General features: G+C 41.5%; 1 protein-coding gene across 7 annotated transcripts in view; it reads left to right on the top strand.

Annotated features, from left to right (window-relative positions):
- Positions 1-15,893: 15,893 nt before the first annotated feature.
- The window catches only part of dmxl2 (Dmx-like 2), a 42,901-nt gene continuing 36,221 nt past the window's right edge, over positions 15,894-22,573 (top strand). For all 7 annotated transcript variants that reach the window (XR_008559375.2, XM_015953543.3, XM_015953541.3 and 4 more), the window contains exon 1: positions 15,894-16,205. Coding sequence is in view for 6 of the 7 variants with exons in the window: in XM_015953543.3 (XP_015809029.3) it covers positions 16,119-16,205 (87 nt within the window). In the remaining variant the exon portion in view is untranslated. The remainder of the gene's footprint in view (positions 16,206-22,573) is intronic.

The following is a 22,573-nucleotide window of genomic DNA, read 5'->3' as shown; positions in this document are numbered from 1 at the left end:
CTTCACCTCATTAACACAGGAGACAAAGGACTGAATAGAGTGACCTTTCTCCTGACACAATGGAGAGTAAATCTGGCAATCGTCAGCATACAGATGGAATGATAGGCCATGTTTACGAAAGATTGACCCCAGAGGTAGCAGATAAATGGCAAACAAAAGTGGACCAAGGATCGACCCCTGCGGGACCCCCCACCGGAGCCCCTCCCAAGAAGAAAAAACATCACCCAGTTTAACACAGAATGTCCTGTTTTGGAGATACAATCTAAACCAGTCCAGAGCTGACCCTTTGATCCCAACCCATCGTTCCAAGCGGTCCAGTAGAATCGCGTGGTCAACTGTGTCGAAGGCTGCTGTCAGATCTAATAACAGAAGCAGCACAGATGTTCCCTGATCTAGTGATAGATAGATGTCATTTAGGACCCTCAGTAGAGCAGACTCTGTGCTATGGCCAGACCTGAACCCTGATTGGAAAACCTCAAACAGATCAGAGTCAGCTAAATGTGAGACCAGCTGCTGATAAACGACTTTCTCCAGCAGTTTTGATGTAAAAGGCAGGGTAGAGATAGGCCTGTAATTTTCCATCACAGAGACATCAGCACCAGGTTTCTTCAGGGTCGGCCGAATAACTGCTGCTTTCAAAGCAGCTGGGACCACACCTGTGCTGAGGCTCCCATTGATAATCTGACCAAGTGATGGGCCAAGGCACGGAAAGGCAGCCTTCCAGAGACGAGGTGGCAGAACATCAAGTGGAGAGCCAGATGGCTTCTGCCTCGCAACAAGCTTACTCAGCTCAGAGTATGAAACAGTATTGAGGGAGCTGAGGGTGGGTGGTGATGGAGGAACAGGGTCAACAGAGTTACCAGAAATAGCTGCTCTAATGCCCGACACTTTATCAACAAAGAATTTGTGAAAAGCTTCAGAGTTTCCAGCAGCTGTAGGAGACATGGAGCTAGGCTCCTGATACACCAGAACAGAGTTTAGTGTTTTGAAGAGAATCTTAGGATTATTGGAGTTTGTCTCAATGATGTCTGCAAAGTAGGCCATTCAGGACATATACAGTCATACACAAACACAGTCACACACTCCCTCCCTCATGCTCACACATGCACATACAACCAAAGACTTACCAAAATGCACGCCGGACACCCACTCATGCTCCCCATACACACCCTATTCACTCTGGTCCCGGTACTGCTGCACATTGGGTACAACCATCACCGGTTACCAGAGTTTGACCCTTTCTGCTGGGGTGCTGATGAGCAGGCTCCCCCGCCCAACGCTGAGCACAGCAACCCACCACCCCAACCAGACGGCCAGATCTCCCTCCTAGCCTCCAGCCCCAGGAAGCCAAGCAACAACAGAGGTGTGCTAAGACCCCTAGTCTCCCTCCGCTGTATTTCCAAAGGGATGGTGGATCAAAAGCCGGCAGCTATACTTCGTGGGAAAATTTCAAGTTTAAAAGTAAGTCAACTAATTTAAAATGTTTTTTTTAATCCACAGAAGTTATCTATGGTTGGTTTGTTGCTTATGTAGCAATTAATGCATATTAATTATGACCAATAAGATGTGATATTCCATATAAATATGAAATATCAACCTGATTGATCTTTGAATGTTTAATCAGAATATTCTAGGGTTCTTTGCTTATTCAGGAACCATAAACACACATCATATTAATTCAGACAGAATCAGGTATATAGTTTATAAAATTAATTTAATTATTTTTCCAAAACTAATAATTTATACATGACAAGATATGAATAATGAGATGTGATGTGGTGGATGTGAGGTGATGTGATGGAAGCTATATATGTTGTGGCAACCGTTCTTTGTATCTGAGAGAAATTGTGAAATTTGGGTGTAAACGACTTTGTTGTTTGTTATAAACTAGAGAGTTGTTATTGAGAAAAACTTAATCAGACACCAGTGTGCAGGCTTATGATACCCTGGTATGAGATGCTCTCGGTGGTCCGGACGGTTGCGGTCAGAGTGGTGAGGTCACCGGACGTTGAAACCACAATACTCAGAGATAAGTAGCTTCCTCTGAGTTCAGCTTCCCCGGCCATGAGATGCAACCCGGGGTCTGCAGATTAGGTGTCCAAGGTAGATGTATGAGTTGAAGTAGCTCTGAAAAGAGCTGTTGTGTCTGTAATCACTTGCAGCATTTCAGAAAGGTTTTGACTTAAGGTCAAAGGAGGCCGTTTCAAAAGAGGCTTTTTTCCCGATTTGGCCGAATCGGGGTCAGCTGGACACTGAATTACTCGGGAAGTAATTCTTGTTTTATTAAACTACTTTGTTATGATTTCTGGCCAAGTCTGGCCAATCAGAATTTGACACGTTTCTGAGTATTTACCAACATCCCTCAGAAAGCCACGCCTCCTTCAAATACAAAAGGTTTTTAACCTTAATATGTATCTTATTGTAATGTGTATGAGTGTAAACAATGATTAACTTGTTAAATCAAACACATACTGATTTGTGATATAAATGGATCATTGTAAGAACAATATTGTCGTCGTCTTCCTCCATTTATCCAGGTCCGGGTCGCGGGGGCAGCATCCCAACTAGGGAGCTCCAGACCGTCCTCTCCCCGGCCAACTCCACCAGCTCCTCCGGCAGGACCCCAAGGTGTTCCTGGACCAGATTGGAGATGTAACCTCTCCAACGTGTCCTGGATCGACCCGGGGGCCTCCTGCCGGCAGGACATGCCCGAAACACCTCCCCAGGGAGCCATCCAGGAGGCATCCTGACCAGATGCCCAAACCACCTCAGCTGACTCCTTTCGATCTGGAGGAGCAGCGGTTCTACTCCGAGTCCCTCCCAAATGTCCGAGCTCCTCACCCTATCTCTAAGGCTGAGCCCGGCCACCCTACGGAGAAAACTCATTTTGGCCGCTTGTATCCGCGATCTCATTCTTTCGGTCATTACCCAAAGCTCATGACCATAGGTGAGGATTGGGACATAGATCGACCGGTACATCGAGAGCCTGGCTTTCTGGCTCAGCACCCTCTTCACCACGACAGATCAGCTCAGCGTCCGCATCACTGCAGACGCAGAACCAATCCGCCTGTCGATCTCCCGATCCCTCCTACCCTCACTCGTGAACAAGACCCCGAGATACTTAAACTCCTCCACTTGAGGTAGGACCTCTCTCCCGACCCGGAATTGGCAAGCTACCCTTTTCCGGTCGAGAACCATGGTCTCAGATTTGGAGGTGCTGTAAGAACAATATTCAATTCAAATTCATTGATTTGAGCACAGATTATTCAAACATTTCATTTAAACATCTTGTTCATTCATTACATGTGATTATTTAAAGGGGCATTATGGAAGTTTGACAGCCAAAACATGTATAGAAATAATAAATGTCTTCTTCATACATTCTCCTGCAATGCCTTGGTCCTGTAGAATGAGTCCTGGCATTTTTACTGTGATTGCATGTTTTTCTGTAAAATCACAAAAAAAGAGAGCTGCTCGGGTCGAGCAGGCTGCTTCGTGCGCATTCACGCTCAGGCATAGCCCGTAGCATTTGCTATCCGTAGCTTTAGCAGCAGAGAGTGAGGTAGTGCCAACTCAGCGACTTTGTCGCTGTTCCTAACGCCTAGTGATGAACCTAGCTACATTTCTGGGGACCCTTAGCTACTTTCTTCTAGATATTTCCTGCAAATTAGCAACAAAATAGACGTTTTCGCTCCGAACCATTCTTTGAACATTGTTTCAGCTGTCAACAAGGATATAAAAGTTACAGCTACAAAAAATGTCATTGACGCTTTAGCTCACCTAGTAAGTCGTCGGACTCTTGTGCAGAAAATCTGTGCTGAAGAGAAAGGTACAGAACCAAATTATTCAATTAATTAGCTGTGTGTTCTCCTGTCCTCTGTCCTCCGGGCCACGCGCACACACACACACACACACACACACGGGACTGTCTCAGCTGTTATTTTCCTTAAGGAGTGTGCACGTACAGCACGCACACCTCGTGCACGAGCCTACTATTGAAGCTGTCGTTACGTTTTTGGCCTGAGGGGGCAATTGCGAGCATAAAAATTCAAAACTCCGTAAAGTCCCTTTAACTTATAACTATAACATTGGGGAGTCCACTTATTCAGAGTGAAGAATGGTGGTGTCTGGCGTTCACACAGTGAGTGCAAGAACCTTGGATGAGAATGTTTGTTTGAATGTTTTGTCTTCATGGAATGTCAACACGCGTTGAACAGAACCCTCTGGATTTAAAAGTTCACATAGAAAGTGGATTTATTTTATAGATGAAAGGTTATTATGTTTATGTAGGGGGTAAATATTGTTGCTTTTAAGCTTAATATATTACCTTCACTTATGACCAATAAGCTGTGATATTCTATATAAATATAGAATATCAACCTTCTTGGTCTTTGGATGTTTAATCAGAAGATTCTAGGAAGATTCTAGAATATTCTTTTTTGCTTTTTCAGGGATCAAACACACTTCGTATCATTTCAGACAGAGTCAGGTTTATAAAAGATAAGAAATTTATTTTCCAAACAAATAAAAACATGACAAGTTATCCAAGACTACTGTGATGGATGAATCTAAGTGGATGGGATGTGATGTATGGTGATTGAATGGTGTGTGTTGATCAGAACCTTGTATCTAGAAGAACTGAGTTCTGGTTGTAGAAAAGAATTTGGTTTGCATTAAACTATGAAGTTGGTTCTCATCAAAACAGCATCAGACACAATCATGTTGTGTTCTACTTACCCCTGAGGAGACTCCCTTTCGGATCCGAGATGTCAGGGGGTCGGGTGACCCCAAGGTACCGAAGTTCGTAGAAAAGATTGCAGTACGGCCAGGTCAGTCCAGAGTCGTCTCCCGGATCGCAACAGGTAGATTAAATTGTTTGCATCTAGAACAGCTGTTTCTGAATAGCAGAAGGAACCTTTTGCTGTGTCAGCTGTATGCAGCTTATAGCTTGTCTAAAGCTTGTCAAGAGATGCGGTGGCTAGAGAGTTTTCCTCCGATGGTCAGTAAGAGTTAGCTCAACTAACAGGATGCTGAATCTCACAGAATGCTGGAATAATGAATCACTCTGCAAGCGACTCTGTTTTAATATTCTCATATGATTTACTTGGCCAATCGAGACGTGCCATGTTAAGGGGTGTTACAAACAAACCTCAGAACGTCACTCCTTCTTTCAGACATAGGATGCTCTGATTTGTGGATAAGATATCTATGTGCAGTGACGTTACTTTAATTTATCTCTAATGAACATTGTGTCTGAGTGCAGATAATGATTCACTTGTTAAACCAAACATTACTGATCATCATATATAAATCTTTCAATGTAATAATAATATTCATTTCAACTTCAGTAATTCAAGCACAGATTAATCAACCTTATTAATTTAAGCACATATTAATCAAAACATTAATTTATATTCATCAACCATTATTGTTCATTCAACCATATGATTATTTACTATTATAATGGTTCAGTCCTTTATTCTGTGCAGGACAGCCTAGATAAGCAGACAGGCTTGACAGAGAAGAACCTTGAGAAGGGAACATGATGTTGACAATCTGAGTGTATCTCAGTGTTGAATCTTTTCCGGTAGCTTGGAAGATTAAGAGACGCACAGAGACAGATTCATGTCTGTAGATGACCAGTGGCATGTAGGTCAATATGTAGGTGAAAACTGACCATTTCTGGACGTTACTTTTATCAATATATAGGAGAAAATTGACTCTTTTGGACGTTACACTTAGTAGTTGCAGTTTCTGTGGCTAGCAGATAGTAACTCGCTTATATATTTAATTTAACAAATATGTACAAAATTGAAAAAGTAAAAGGCTCGTTATATATTTTTATTGGAACTAATACATACAGTATAAAATATAATGTCATCTCCCGTGTCACGTGACGTTACGTGACTGCCATGGAAGCGGTCACGTGATATAAGTCTGTTCCATTTAACCATTTTCTTTGACCAAGGAAGGACAGTGTCCTCACAAGCAAGGCACCTTGGCATTGAGAAACACCCTAAATCTCTGGGGGATGCCATATTAGATGGCATGTTTCCTTCTATGGGAGCCCGTAAGGACTAAACACATTTACTGATTTGTAACAAGTGGTTACAAACATTTTGTCATTTTATAAACGTTGTTGTTTTACACTTTTAACTCTTCACTCATTACCAATGATGAAAGGGAGTCTGATGTGCTCGTCATTTTGCTGGAGGTTTAACAATCAGATGAGGTACTCATTTGAAAATTGTGTTCTCAGGGATTTTGACCCTAATGGCCATCCATTTTTTGTGGCCCTTTCCGTCTGCATCGGGATGGACACACACAACGCCATTATGCGTTGACGCAATAGCCCTTGACGGACTTAGGGAGGAAGAAGGAGCCGTGCCCCAAATTTTAACTATCTGTTGAAAGAGACGGAGACCACAAGCTTGTGATTGTTCAGGACGTTGCTTCCTGTTTTCATTCGTCAACAGCACTGTTTTTGCCGCTTCGAAAAATAATGAGATATTTAGCGACAGACACAGAACAGATTGAAGAATGCATCGTGGAAAAAGTCTGAAAATATGAATGTTTGTTGACCTGTGACTAAAGGAGTACAAAGATATGCAGCAAGTGTTTTATTTGTGGACAGAAAAGATGAAAAACTTGAGTTTAGAGGTTCCAATCGCATGAAGAGGTGAAGGGGAATGAGGGACAAATTTGTCCATGTTAAAAAGTCTCTGAAATACATTAAAACAATGTAAACACAATAGTAAATACAGTATTGTGGACTGGATACATGACTGTAATGGTGGCAGGATACCTCAGAATAGCGCTCTGTTGTCCTGGCGGGGAATTGTTTTGCAACAATCTCCAGCTGACGGAGAAGTCTGAGAGCAAAACGTCTCTGTCAATGCGTGTGTTTCTCCATTGCGGAGCTGACAGAGAAGTATAAATTAGGCTTTACTCTAATCCTAAAATAAAACCAGCTTGCTTGCATTGATTTAGGTATGCACTGCTCCTTATGGCCAAGGAAAAAACGCACCGTCACTTTAATGCCAGGATTTGTGTTCACGTCCTGGCCTATTATGTTAAAGTCTCATGTGATGTCACATATTTGGAGTTAAGCTGTTAGGTTTTTGTTTTTTACACAAAAGTTACTGTAACAAGACTCACAAATGGCCATAAAGGCTTCTTCTGTTCCTGACTTCACCAACATCAGACTTCGCCAACATCAGATTGCGACCAAACTGTGAAAAATCTCACTCACTAACGGTGCGAATGGAAGTTGTTAAAAAGGAAAAACAAACTGAAATTATTCAAGTGGAACTCTTCTCTTCTTGTTGTGGTAATTTATTGTAAACAGATCTTTGTTATAATCATACAAACATCAGTTCTATTATGTTATGAAACATTATTACAGAAACACCTGGAGTTTAAATGTTAACTGTTGTCTCATTGTACCTTTATATCTTTGTTAGTGCCTGTTTAAATTATTTACATCTTCTTTTCATTTCATCATGTGAGTTATTGACTTTAGTCCCATTCTCCCTCATTTCAGTGAAATGGTCAAGAGGCATTTGAAAACCCGAATAGAGACTTTGTGCAGGATCAGATCGGAGATCCGGGGCAATTACAGCACATCTGTTAATGAATAGCATAACAAGAGGAAAACTGGAGTGGCTGTTTTAAAATCCGTCACTTGTCTTGGAGCTTTTGAGATCTTTGATGAGCGGAAGAATGAAAATCAGGCCCATTTATATAGATGAGATATTCTGTTAAAGTTAAAGTTAAAGTCCCATTAGTTGTCACACACACAGGTGTGTGTGCGAAATTTGTTCTCCGCATTTGACCCATCCCCTGGGGGAGCGGTGAGCTGCAGACACAGCCGCGCTCGGGAACTATTTGGTGGTTTAACCCCCCAATCCAACCCCTTAATGCTGAGTGTCAAGCAGGGAGGCATTGGGTCTTTGGTATGACCCGACCAGGAATCGAACCCTGATCTCCCAGTCTCAGGGTGGACACTCTACCACTAGGCCACTGAGAAATTCAGCAAACAAGTTCAGCAGCTTGTTTCATCACGCTTCTGATCAGATAAGTGTTTTTGTAATTTATTTTTAATTGTAAGAAATTTTTCAAGACATATTTGACAGAATTTTTTTTATTTCATTGAAAAGGGGAACTTAACATATTTAGAGCATTTTAATGTAATTAATGTTTGTTATTTGAATTTCATTAGATATACCTTAAATGCATGCACTATGAAATAACAGAATTATGTCCATTAAAGTGACAGTGTGTATTTTTTCTGGGCATGGGGCAGTACATACCTAAATTATTGCAAGCAAGCTGTCTTTTTGTGTTGGAGTAAGACGTTACCAAAGGATACCCAATTAGGGTGATAAAGCCCTGGGGGGTGCAAAATTCAGTTAAATGACAAGCACATCAGGCTCCCTTTCATCACGACATTTATGAATGGTGAAAGTTTTGTAGCTGTTTGTTACAAATCAGTAAATGCATTTTGTTCTCAAGAGCTACCGTAGAAGTGACATAAGGTGTCACTCTGAGACTTAGACCCACTCCCATGTATTTTAGACCAGTTTTTTTATCGTTATATGTTAAGAAGCTGCCAATATTTTTGAACAACTGGTCATCATTTAATTCATTTTCAACAACATTTTGATGGATGTTTCTGGAGATTAATGATAAAAGCTACACATTGTCCCTTTAAAACAGAGTTTGACCAGTGATCTGTAAGAACTTATGCCTCATGAGGAGTTTAGACCCATCTGAAGTCATCATGACCTATTTTGTTCCTCCAGTTTGTGTGAGAGCATTTTAATGTCATGAAATACAAAGAACATCCTCTCTAATTTATAGCATAAATTATAAAATTCTGTGACACAGACACAGCTTTTGTGAGAACCCGACCAGACTGCCAACCCTCCACAGTCGTGGCTCAGGAGGCAGCAGGTCCCTGTGGGAGCACACAGTCAGTTGCCTTGGAGACGGTGGGCACATATTAATAGTCTCCCTAACCGTGCCTGGGTGGGTGAGGAGATTGTGCTGATTGGGTCTTCTCAATTAAACTTGACCCTTACTTGCATGTTTTAAAAATGTTGGACTTAAATTTAATTTCATTTTTAGCAGTTTGCCGTCTTAGATTTTGTGCACAGTGATGATGCATGATTTGTCTTTTTAAAACTATGGAGTTGATCATTCTTACAAACAAGAAGATCCAAGACTTGGTGTGCGCTTAATCAAGGCAACATTATTATTTTTCCAAAGTGTGCAGGATTGGATTTTGAATTTATAGATTTTGGGTGTGTAAGCCGCACAGCCCGTTATCAGGAGATTTTATATATATTCTCACTTATCCTGGAAATGTTTTTGAGTAGCAATTGGATAAAGTACACAAGCATGCGTGGTTTGCGCTGTGGGTCACATGTGCTGTCTGTCACGGTCTGCCCCTGCCTCCCTGACTGTGTCTCTCTCCTGCCCTTGATTAAGTCCTTATTGTTTACACCTGCCCCTTGTTTACCTGCCCATGTGTTCCTCATTTTCCCTGTGTATTTATACCTCCCTCCTGGTATCAGTCTTTGTCAGATCATTGTAGTTTTTTGTCATCGTTGTCTGGTACTGTTCGTTCTCGTTCCACCATTAAAACCGTTTTACTTTACCTGAAGCCTGATCTGCTCCACCACACATGGTCCATCATCTCCACACCCTCAATGTGACACTGTCAGGCATTAAAAAATGAAATTATGGATACCCGCCCACCTTTTTTGTATTACAAAAAGTTAAATAAAATCTGCAAATCACATAATTTCATTCAATTTTCATTAAAGTTTTCAAATTTTAGAACTTGAAAACTAATGTAGAAGTGGATGCCAGCAAACAAACTTTTAAAAAGTCAAGAATAACAGTGAGGATTATCCAATATCAGCACTTTTGTTCTGTCGGATTGATTAGCAAATGAACCAAAAGGGGCTGAAGCTGGGATTTCGCATTCACCCCAAGTCTGGGGTGGTGTCTCAGACTTGATTTTGTGTCAAAATCATTTAAAATTTGTTGCAGATATCAAATGTTATATTTTTCTTCATGCACATGGTTTACTGTAAATCCGAAAAAACTGGTAAATATCCATCTACAAAGGCCTGAGGCAGAAATCAGATGCTGTGACATATTCATTCTGCCTTTGCATATGAACGAAGACTCAAATTTAAAGATAATGTCACATTTCCTCTAGTCCAAATCTGCATCGGAAAACGGAACCTAAACACTGATTCAACAAACTCATATATCAACTTTGCTCTTTGCCCTGCCAATATTTCTGAACACAAGTTCATCACAGATTGACAAAAAGAAAACAAAAACTGAACAAATGTTCTGTGGTCAGATAGGCCAACTTGCTTTAGAAAAATACACACACACACACACACACACACACACACACATTCACTGAAGTACTATGTTCAAGAGCAGACTGTTCAAGCTGTTTTTCAGTTCAACGTCTACAAAGCTGCAGCATGTATGATGGTATAGGAGTGCATCGCTACAAGGGTGGTTTGCAAATATGTTAATATGTAAATGGAAGCGCTGGTACAGAATTGATCATACTCCATTTTTGGAGCATCATGAATGAAACCTGCAGCATTATTGAAACTGGCATCATTCTTTATGGGTTGCAGCCTTCTGGGTTCGTGTGTGAAAAGATCCAGAAGTCACCTGTTCAAAATATTTGGTGTGAGATGAAGACAACTAGATAATGACGACTGTCTACTATGAGCAGCTGATCGTTTGTGTGAAGAAAGATAAGAAATCAGTTTGTCCCAATAAACTGCAACAATTAATCCAAATGTAAGTGTCACTGAAAAAAATATTGAAATGAAAGTCTGTTTTTTTTTGTAAGAAAACAAAAGCAATCTTTCCTGACAGTAGCTAAATGTTCAAACTCATCACTGAACTATGGACAACAGAGTTTGTGGCATTTTTTAAAGACTTTTACTCTTCTCTTTGACTTCAGGTTACAAATAAAGTTATTAAACATTATGTTTCAGCAGAAGTATTGCTACATCCATTTGGGAGAGTGTAGAAGGTCCATTACATTTTATGTTGCTGGGAGCAGAATGTTTTTCACCTCAGGGTCAGACTGGAACTCCCTCCAGCGAGCAGCCATCCATGAAATGAGAAAATCTATAATGCATTTAATTCTGTTCTCTGTAGATCAAAGCTCTGTCTCCAAGTGGCACTGGAAGGACCACAAACACTATCAACCCGCATCAACCTTCCTCCAACCCTTTGGCAATATTGAGCAAAACACTAGCTATCCCTCACTGCGTCCTGCCCAGTCTCTCTGCTTCTGTGCTGCTCGAGATTCTAAATGATCCACTTTTGCTCGTGCATGTTTCTTCACGAAAACATCAGCAGATGAATCCCTTCTTTTAGCTGTAATTGCATAATTCCTGGCCAACTGGGGGTCATGTCTACCACTCAGGAGATGGATTTTCCTCGCCTTTAAAGTGGAAATCTTTCATTATATCAAGAATTGTGCAGACATGACACAAATAAACTATCTGTGGTCATGTGTTAAACTCTCTGGTTTCACTTGATTTAATGAAAATAGTTTTTCTAACTGTCTAAATAAATTCGATACTTTTAGAAAGATTACCTTTGCAGTCAAAGAGAACTGTTTTGAGATTTTAGCCTCAAGGGATGCAATCACAGTCTTCGTCACACTCCCTCGCAGCAGTCTGCCCTTTAAAATTATTCAGACTAAGAAGATGAATGAGGTTCATCTCTGGCTGAATTTCAGTGAATTTCAATTTGCTTGATGGCTCTCTAGCTTACGTAGTCTCAGTGATGGGTTCTGCTGCTGATTTCTGCTTTCACAGTCCAGCTGCAACATCCTGACTGTCCAAAGCAATAATAGCTGTTCAACAAATGCAAACACAAGTATGATTACACAGTGATGACACAGGAGAACAACCGATCCATCTCCTCCTTCAGTGCAAGAGCAGTTTTGCATTATGAGACAAAATACAACTGATCTTGTCCAGCTATTGATATTGATGCTGTTTCTGCTTCATGTATTCTGCTCTGTAGTGCTGCAAGCCAGTTTAGCTGAAAGGCACCTGATGATGTCACTGTGGTTTCAATAACCAGGCTACTGCTGTGAGTGTTGGTTGCATATCACGTCTATAGCACCTTCTCATCATTTATCTAAAAGCAATCAAGCAGTGAGTATTACAATGGGTCTGCACATGAGGATACAGCAGTGAGAGGATATACAGTGTTGTGTTGCTGCTGTGTGCTTCTCTTAATCACATCAGTGAGATGGGCAGGAACAGATAAGGGGATAAGAGACTGTCATCATGAAGTTTATTTGAGTCTGCCTCATATACCCTCTGCTCTCTAGAATACGTGAGCAGTATCCTCCACCATGGCCATGGTGGTGTATAGAAACTAAAAATCCCATAAAAAGACTTAAAGATCCAGTTTTGTATTATCTTCTCTCCTTAACCTCCCAAACTCCAAACATGGGGTTTATTTTTCATTTCACTTGTTTAGGAATAGCAGGACCTCATAAACAATGAAGAAACACTTTTTTATAAAGACGTGGACAAAATTGTTGGTACCCTTCAGTCAATGAAAGAAAAACCCACAATGGTCACAGAAATAACTAGAATCTGACTAAAGTAGTAATAAATAAAAATGCTATGAAATGTAATCAAATCAAAGTCAGACGTTGCTTTTCAACCATGCGTCAATGGAATTATTAAAAAAAATTTACTCATGGAACAGGTCTGGACTAAAACGATATACCCTAACTTAATCGTTTTTTGCACAACCTTTTGAGACAATCACTGCAATCAGACGATTCCTGCAACTGCCAATGAGACTTCTGCACCTATCAGCAGGTATTTTGGCCCTTTTCTCATGAGCAAACTGCTCCAGTGGTCTCAGGTTTGAAGTGCGCCTTTTCCAGACGGCATGTTTCACCTCCTTCCAATGATGCTCAATAGGATTGAGGTCAGAGCTCACTGAAGGCCACTTTAGAATAGTTCAATGTTTTTCTCTTAGCCATTCTTGGGTGTTTTTAGCTGTGTGTTTTGGATCATTGTCCTGTTGCAAGACCCATGACACGTGACTGAGACCAAGCTTTCTGACACTGGCCAGCACATTTCTCTCTAGAATCCCTTGATAGTCTTGAGATTTCGTTGTACCCTGCACAGAACATTAGCCTTCCTTGCCAGACTCTTCCTCTGTTTAATTCTGCACAGAGAAAGAGTCTGGTAACTCACAGGCAGAGAGGCACATGAGGGGCGGGACTAGCCAGCTCAAAAATAACCAATCAGAAAAAAAGACGGAAATGCAGACTGTACCACGCAACGCTGTAATTTTTTTGCTGTAGTCAAAAAGGCATCTGGCGACGGCGCAAACATCTTTTATTTTTAGAAGAAATGCTTTTAGCGCTTCTACTTGTTGTGGTTTCAAAGACATTCAAGTAATTTAAAACAGAGGAAAGAGCCGCAGAGAACTCCGCCGCTGTCTTCGTTGTTTATGAGAAACTGAGCGTCGCTGTGCATGACATCCTCAACACTGTAGTTTTTTAGCTATAGTGAAAAATGGCGTTTGGCGACGGCGTACACATCTTCCTTTAGCAGAAAGGCTTTTAGCATTTCTACTTGTTGTGGTTTTAAAGACGTGTCCAAGTCATTTAGAACAGAAGAGCCACAGCGAACTCCACTTCAGTCACCATGTTTATGACAAACTCGGAATTGTGGTGTGTGACGAACGCTACTCAGCGCTGATTGGCTCGGTTAGAATTCTCAGGGGGTGGGGTTATTTGAATAGGAGAGTTCCCAGACCCTTTCTCTGTGCAGAATTAAACAGAGGAGGAGTCTTGCAGGCCAGGCTACCAGATCATAACACAGCCTCCTCCATGTTTCACAGTAGGGACAGTGCGATTTTCTTGATATGCTTCATTTTTCCTTCTGTGAACATGATGATGCGCCTTTGCAAAAAGTTCGATTGATGTCTCATCTAGTCCATAGGACATTCGCCCAGAAACTTTGTGACTTGTCAACATGTAGTTTGGTAAATTCAGGTCTGGCTTTTTTATGATTTGTTTTTAACAATGGTGTCCTCCTTCATCGTCCCCAGTGTAGGCCACTTTGGCTCAAACAACGATGAATGGTGCAAGCTGACAATTATGTTTCTCTGTGGGGCATGATCAAGTGGGGCAAGTGGCCTTTTAATAAGGACCCTGATTGTGGTTCTGATCAGCATAGCCATCACTAAGTCAGACAAATTCCCAGGGAGGGCTTGACTGCCTTTTCTATTTTTTCTTTTCTACTTTTATGTACAGAATTTCTTGGGGTGTCATGGTGTGGAGGGTGTTGAATTTACGGGAAGATATTGTTTCTGCCTTTTGTGGATGATGTGGTCCACGTAGCTTAATGAACCATGACCTTTGGCTGTTTTTGGGGAAGTTTACAGCTTGTATAGTTATTGGGATGAGGACAAGCATCTCCAAATCTGAAGTTAGCACTCTTGAGTGGGAAATTGGTGGATTGCAAACTCCGGGTCAGGGAAGAGGTCCTACCTCAAACAGAGGAGTATCTCAAGGTCTTGTAAACAAGAAAGAAGGGAACGTGCACCAGAACATCTTCTACCTTGAGAGGGATCAGGTCAGGAAGCCATACCGGTGATTGTGTTTTTGGTTTGTCAGGCAGCAGGAGGGGGAAACCCAGAATGTGCTGGAGAGATTGAATGGTTAAGCTGGCCTGAGAGCACCTTGGGTTCCCACTGGAAAAGCTGGGGAATGTGGCTTGGAAGGCCAATTGTCTGGGCTTCCCAGCTTGGGCTGCTAGCCCCAACACCTTTATCTGGATAAATAGAAGACAACAAGTACTAGTGCGTGTTTGGGGACTATTTTTTCCATTTTATTGTAGATTTAATAGAACTGTGCTTGAGTCTATCAATTTAACATCCTGTGAAGGTGTTGTGACTTCACAAAACTTCCCTCCATGTGTTAATGAGTAATCACACGTTTTAGCATGTGACTAGCCTCTGCTTAAAACAAACGTGTGAATTTTTAGTGTGGAATACAGTCACCTTTGGATGGCTGATTAGAAAAATACAGCTTAGAATGCTTAATTAGGATTAATAATGCACATTTATATGTTTAAAATATTTATAAATGCATTATTTCATTGTTCTTTCACATAAATAGGCTATGCAATCAGAGAGCATGTGTTTGTGTAAACAATGCTTATATGCAAATCTTTGAAAAAGTTATAAGCTTGCAGGTTTCCAATCACATATCATATAGTAAGAGATATGTTACCAATACTAAAACATAAATGCTAAAATATGAACAAACTCCAAAAGTTTAAGTGATTTTCTTGGTAAAATAAGAACACACACACACACACATTTATATATTATTTATTCCACTTTAGTATTGTTTCATCTGAAAACGTATCTTTGTTCATAAACAAAATTATTTCTTAAACCCAATTCTCCCTCACAACCCATATTTTTGATCAATGACCTGAATTCCTAAAGTTCGTCCACCCAAACATAGAAATGTAATTATAGAACGGTTTTATAACCTATAAGAACGAGGTTAGATCATACAATGAAACTATTTTGATTTATAATATCGCAAACATACAACAATGCAAAAGTAATGCGTTTGGTACTAAATTATATGTGCATTTAAACTTTTTTAAACCACAAGTTGATGTTTTTCTATTCTAGTTTGCATAGATCTATGATCATTCAGTCGTGCTTCGACAACGTCGTGAACGCGCATGTCAGGATCGCTGCAGATATCCTACTGCCTCGGCTCTCACGATTATTTGTGAGGATGGTGTTGACAGAGAAGGGCGAGCGACGCTCGTTTTTCTGTGGTTAAATAGATGTCAGGACCCGATGAAATTACACGTAAGCGGGCGGAGCACACCCTCTCCCCGACCCTGCCATTTTCAGAAATAGACGACACTGCCAGACCAAGGACGACGTTAATATTACTGATGGAATTCCCAGTCGCTGCTAGAAGGAGAAACCGAAAGGGTGGACTTTTAAATAATTAAAGAGGACCCATCTGCTGCTAAAAAAGAAGGAAAATGCATTTGCACCAGGTGCTGACGGGAGCTGTGAACCCCGGAGATTGCTGCTACTCGGTCGGAAGTGTGAATGACATCCCATTCACGGTGAGCTGTTATTTTCTATTTGCTCTAGGTGACACCGACTGGAGCTAACGACGGAAGCTAGCTCGGAGAGTTCGTTACGTTCATCGTAAACGGGTTTGTGGGCGAGCTAAAACACAAGCTAGCCAGCTTGTTACGCTGCTGCACCAACCAACTCTGTGAATGTGGCAGCCTTATCGATCCCCTTATTCCGTTTAGTTTAGTGGTATTTCAGTCACTGATAGCCCTTAACATCTCTACAACTGTTGTTTACGCCATAGTTTTCATATTTAACGATGCTAAACATCGCGTGATAGCCACTCTAACGACCTTTAGCTACTTCCCGTAACGATGGAATTACTGCAAGGGATTCCCCTTGCGCAGCCAAAAGAATATGGGGAATATTTTTACAATGGGACACGCTCTGACGATGTCGTGCAGCTTCCGCTGTGGTTAAAAGTGCTGAGTGATTTGGCAGAATTGAACGACACTGCTGAACTTATTTTGTGCGGTTTCCGAACGGGTTAAGCTCGGTTCCATTTGGCGTTAAATCCTGCTCACGGATCATTAGCCCGCTGTCATCCTAGCCATCAGCTGCGCCAGCCGTGACGTAGAGATCCTTATATGGACACATTGGCTAAAAGGCTGAATGGCAATTTTTGTTGTTGAGAAATGATAAATTCAGAAACTTGTCTCCACCTTAACATCGGTGGTTAACTTTTAACCCCTTATCTGTGGGTCATGTATATTTTTTATCATTTGAATCCGAGGCTGTTACTTGTGTTGATTAAGCAAAATGTGTTGACTGCTTATGGTTGTGAAAATCAATTTTTCTGTCTGAGGTCTGGCAGCAATCCCCCCAAATTCTTTGCATGCCAATCAGATAAGACACACCATCCCAAATCAATAAACCGTTTTGTGTAAGGAGATATGTCAATAATCCACTAAAACAAACGTTCTCTTGCTCCAAACCAATGTTGTTTTGCTCTAAATGAAGCGTTTTCAGTAAGCATGATTAAATGAGAGGAGTGGAAAGCAAAACTGACAATCTGAGTCAGCTGCCATATTTTGAGCAGAAGATGAATCATTCATACTGTTTTCCCCATCTTGTTAGGAAAAACCATCAAAGGGGAACAATCTCAGAAAGTGGATTCACCTGCTGTTTACTTTCTCAAAGTATCCAAGGTTACTTGCTAATAGGAAAAGGCCATTCATTTGCATTGGCCTGCTGATTGTTTGCAGCTATATAGCACAGCAAATTCTCTTAATATTGAAAATACAGCGTGTGTCTGACTGCTGCCAGATCTTGGTCTGTTTTGTTCCTGATTTAATTTTTTATTATGATGTTTTTTATTTATTAATTTGTAAATGTGGTCACAACTCTCTTGCTTCCTTTCTGTTCATATTATCTGATTAATGGTTGTTAAAGAAAGGGAGCTTCCCTCTTTGCCCTGACTCTTTCTCCAAATCAAAGCATTTTAAATGTAAACAGGATGGATGTTGCACCCGGGGTCAGAGATAGTGGTAAACCTAAAGCCTTGCATGTTGCTACAGGGCCCCCGTTTCTATGCCTGGTGTTTCCCTTCTGTGTCTGAAGAACACTAGACATCATGTCCGATGCGTTTACACTCACACTGACCCCTAAGGCTCCTGGGTCTGACCCTGGTGAAGCATGCACACACACATCCATAAACTACGTGATGTAAGTACATCAATGAGATCACCATATCGGTCTGATATTTGTAGGGTTATATTGATCAGGTACATTAAGAACTGTGATCATCTGTGAGTAGGGATGGGTACAGAATTCGGTACTTTTTAAGGCACCGACCGAATTCCATAGTACCGACCGAGCACAGATTCACGTCATTTCAAACGGTGCCTCGTTTCGGTACCCATCCTTCATAGCGAGAACTTACCTAGACAGCTGCGCATGCGCAAGAGCGTTTTGTCGTCGGTCGCTGCGAGCGAGTTGTAAACAGAGCAGCATGGTAAAAAGAACGCAGGCTAAAGCTTGGGTCCACTTCACTAAGTGTGATGAAACCAGCGACAACGATCTAAGTGAGACATCCTCATCTTAATCTGCTCTGGTAGGTAAATATAATTAGCTTGATGATATGTTAGCTTCCGTTTCGCTAATGGTGCGTTCACTTTCTCCTCGGAACTCCGAATTCCCTACTAGAAGAACATGAACGCGCTCTAAAGTTTGGCTTCACTTCACTAAATGCGACGGGTGATTGGGTGAAGATGAAACCAGTGACAACGATCTAAGTGTGAGGCATCATCGTTTTAATCTGCTCCAGCAGTTAAATAAACTGTTTAAGATAACGTTAGCTTGATATATTAGCTTCCATTGCCACCGTTATCAGTTAATGGTGCGTTCGCTTTCTCCTCGGAAATTCTAACTTCCCAGTAGGAAAAATCAAATGAAAAAAGACGGCAAAAGGAATGAAGATACACAGTAAATTTAGTTCACAGTAAAGATGTTTGCTTCAGTTTAATTATCAGCTTATAAAACTACAAGTAGGATGTTAATACAAACAGTTGAATGTTATTTATCGTGATATATATCAAATATTGTTATATATTGAGAAAAATATATATTTAATTATAAAAGAGAATGAAAATAATAAACACTCAAAGTATCGAAAATTGGTACCGTTAATTGGTACCGTTAAGTACCGGTATCGATTCATAGGTACCGGGAATTAGTACCGGATCGATTCAAATGTCAAAGGTACCCATCCCTATCTGTGAGAGGGTGTAGGTGGCTTCATTCTTTAAGGAGAAGTCCTGATTAGTTCATGCTTTCCGCAGACCATCCGTCTGTCCGTCCATCCATCCGTCCATCATATGGCCTGTGTGTAAATGAAGCAAATGCAGAGTTGTGTATCATACAAAATAAATGGTGGAATACCAGTCATCACCGATGAAGCTGAAAAATGTTGAATCAATAGATTTAAATCAACTTTTCATTCCTCAGATGATTAAATGTGAATACAGATGAGATTATAATATGAGGAAATAATTAGCAGATTTGCCAAAGATGGACTTTAGTCACTTCAGTCATGTAATTCATTAGATTTGTTTTTGGATTTTGTTGTTTAAGTCTGCCCCAGAATAATGTCCGCCCACTGTTGTTTGACTATAGATTCTAACATCAAACCAAAATTCAAAGCTATGAAATCGGAAAGATAATAATAATAATGTATTGAACTTATATAGCGCTTTTCTAGACACCCAAAGACACTTTCACACACTCTCACATTCACACACTGCTAGTGATGGTAAGCTACTTGCAGCCACAGCCGCCCTGGGGAGGTCTGACAGAGGCGAGGCTGCCATTTGGCGCCGTCGGCCCCTCTGACCACCACTAACACAGGCAAGTTGGGTGAAGTGTCTTGCCCAAGGATACCCCTGGCGGGAGCTGGAATCAAACCCATGACCCTCCGATCATGAGGCAACCCGCTCTACCACCTGAGCTACTGCTGCCCCATGTGCCACAAACTCGATCAGTGAAGCCAACCGGACTACATTATTTAATTTGTGTGATCAAGTGACAGAATAGACAAGAGTTTAACCAAGTCTTGTGCACTTTAGTTGTAAATATCCAGGTTTTGTTGCTGTCATGTGCAACCTATGATATGGTTGTAGACAGCGGGGTCAAAGTACAGGCTTCAGGGATAAACTCTTAATACTGACTGACTGAAAACTAGGCCTAGGTTAAAAAAAGACCAATTGAAGTTTTAAAGTATCATCTGAAATCCTGCCCACATGGCAAACGTGACTTTATTTTTAGCCTTGGTAGCAGCTGTGTTTGTGGAACTTGGTGAAATAATTGCATTAGGGAGGTGGAGGATGTTGCATTTGATAAAAGAAATGGGGAAGTGATCTTTAATTTTCTTCCTCTGGCCTATCTTCAGCTTTCTCATTACAGTTAGCCTTCTCATTACAAATTTAAATAATACTTTCCAGCAAAACGTGCACAACAATCCGTTACCACAAGCTCTAGTGCAATAGAATGTTTTTTCTGCCTAATTACATTGCTATAAACACTACTGTAACATCCATCCATTTTCATTCGTTTATCTGGAGTCGGGTCACGGGGGCAGTAGCCTAATTTGAGAGGCCCAGACTTCCCTCTCTCTACTGTAACACATTATCAAAAATCGTACATTCAACTTGCTTGTGTTAGACACCCATCTCCTTGGTGAGTTATGACTGGCTCTTGGAGTGCACCAGGGGGTTGTGGGAGAGATTACTGCTTGGATGGAGAATCACATGTGAGGAGCATAGGCACCGCTCAAGTACTTTTTGCAGGACTAGAATATTTCACTGTTTTTCTGTACTGACAAAAGTTGCATCACTGCTTAAAGGTGTGGGTCACTCAGACCTCTTTTAGAAAACAATGTCACCAATTTGCTGCAATGCTGAGCCAGCATCTGGGAGCCTTTGGTTGTTTATAAGTGGTCAGACTGTGGCGGTAATGTGACCAAAAATGACCTTTTTACAAAACATTATGCAATGGTGGAATGAAGGGGGTATGGGTGTGGTCTCTGTGCTGCAGCAGACCGCTGTTTAACTTGGACATAACTTGCTTTTTGTTGCAATCAAGCCGCGCTCATAAAGGCAATTTCACAAGCAGCTCTTAAAAGTGTCTGTCCTCCACAATCCCCATGAATGGTTGGGTGATCTGAGCTCCAGCTCTAACAGAAAGAAGCTCCTGGAGCTGTTTACTTTAGTTTTCAATATAGTTTTCTGCCAGAGCTCAGCAGGAAATCCACACGTGATCATTACACCACCCTCTATTGCGCCAAGGCGTAATATGCATTCACAAGTTCGGCGTTGTGGCAATATTACTACCAAGCATGCCGGCATGAATGCTGCAAAATTCTCACATCGCCATGCCGCTACGACATGGTCACAAGACGTATCATGGTGGCAATATTATGCTGATTTGACTGCATGGTGTGTCTTTTAAAAAGGGCTTAGTTTAATCAATACATTTTTATTGGTGTCTAGTAGGAATAGATGCCTTGTAAGTCATACTCTAGGGAAACAAAGCTCCAGTGCACCAGTTCCATGAACTAGAAGTGAGCCACATCAGAGTTGAGATTAAAGGATTTGGAGTCTTATTTCCTGATATTTGGACATCTCACCTTGGATTGGATAAATGATAAATGACCCGCACTTGTATAGCACCTCTCAGAGTAAGGACTCCAAAGTGCTTTACACTACAGTGTATCATTCATCCATTCACACACACATTCACACACTGATGGTGATGAGCTACGATGTAGCCACAGCTGCCCTGAGGCGCACTGACAGAGGCGAGGCTGCCGAGCACAGGCGCCACCGGTCCCTCTGACCACCACCAGCAGGCAAGGGGGGTTAAGTGTCTTGCCCAAGGACACAACAGCAGAATTCTCTGTCCGGAGACGGGATCGAACCTGCAACCTTCCGATTACTGGACAACCCGCTCAACCTGTTGAGCTACTGCTGCCCCTCGGATAACACTAATGCAACTCTTGCACTGGTTCTTTGCTTTGCAACGTTGATGTTTTATCTCCACGAATAACACTAGACAGGAGGAGTTCTGCCGTCTGGTGGAGTTGCTAATGGCTAGCTTCTACTAGCCGAGACGTTCCGTTGTTTCCTGGATGCTAGAACAACAACAGCTGTCCTCGTCTCGAGTCTAGACAGGTGAGTCCATGAATGTCCGGTGACGTTGTGGATGTAGATCTGTCAGGCGTTTCAAGTCCTAGCATTTCATTGTCTATTTTCTATCAGAAAATGATGCAGAAGAAAGAATAGAATAGACTTTATTGATCCCACAGTAGGGAAATCCACTCGTTAAGGCAGCACTCACATAGAGAATAGGAAAAATAAAGGTGAATAACCTGTAACCTTCAGCATTTAGAATAATGAAAAAAATATGTACATAGAAAATTGCATGAAGGACACAGACATGCAAACGTGCTTTCGGGTATTGCACACATACTGGAGCACTGATGTTAGTGTGAAAAAGGGGCAATGTTAGTAGTGGTTAAACTGGAGTTATACCCTCTTACTGCAGTGAAAATGAATGACCTACCTACAGTAGCATCCTGTTTTACATCTAGGATGCCTCAATCTGTTGCTAAAAGATCTGTTGACAGTGGGAGTGATTTTCCAAGATGGAGGTAAGCTTCACCAGCATCCTTTAACACATCCCAACAGAATCCAGTGGGCAGCCCAGGACTGAGCTAACTTTCTTAACCAGCTTGTTCAGTCTCTTCCTGTCTCGATCAGAGCTGCCTGCACCCCAACAGACCACAGCAGAGTGGATAACAGAGCCAACAACAGAGTGATGGAAGGATTTTAGCAGATGGGAATTAACTCAGAAGCACCTC

Source organism: Nothobranchius furzeri, chromosome 9 (genome assembly GCF_043380555.1).
Source record: "Nothobranchius furzeri strain GRZ-AD chromosome 9, NfurGRZ-RIMD1, whole genome shotgun sequence".
Classification (NCBI taxonomy): domain Eukaryota; kingdom Metazoa; phylum Chordata; class Actinopteri; order Cyprinodontiformes; family Nothobranchiidae; genus Nothobranchius; species Nothobranchius furzeri.
Note: the sequence above shows the minus strand (reverse complement) of the source record. Positions and strands in the feature narration are given on the sequence as shown.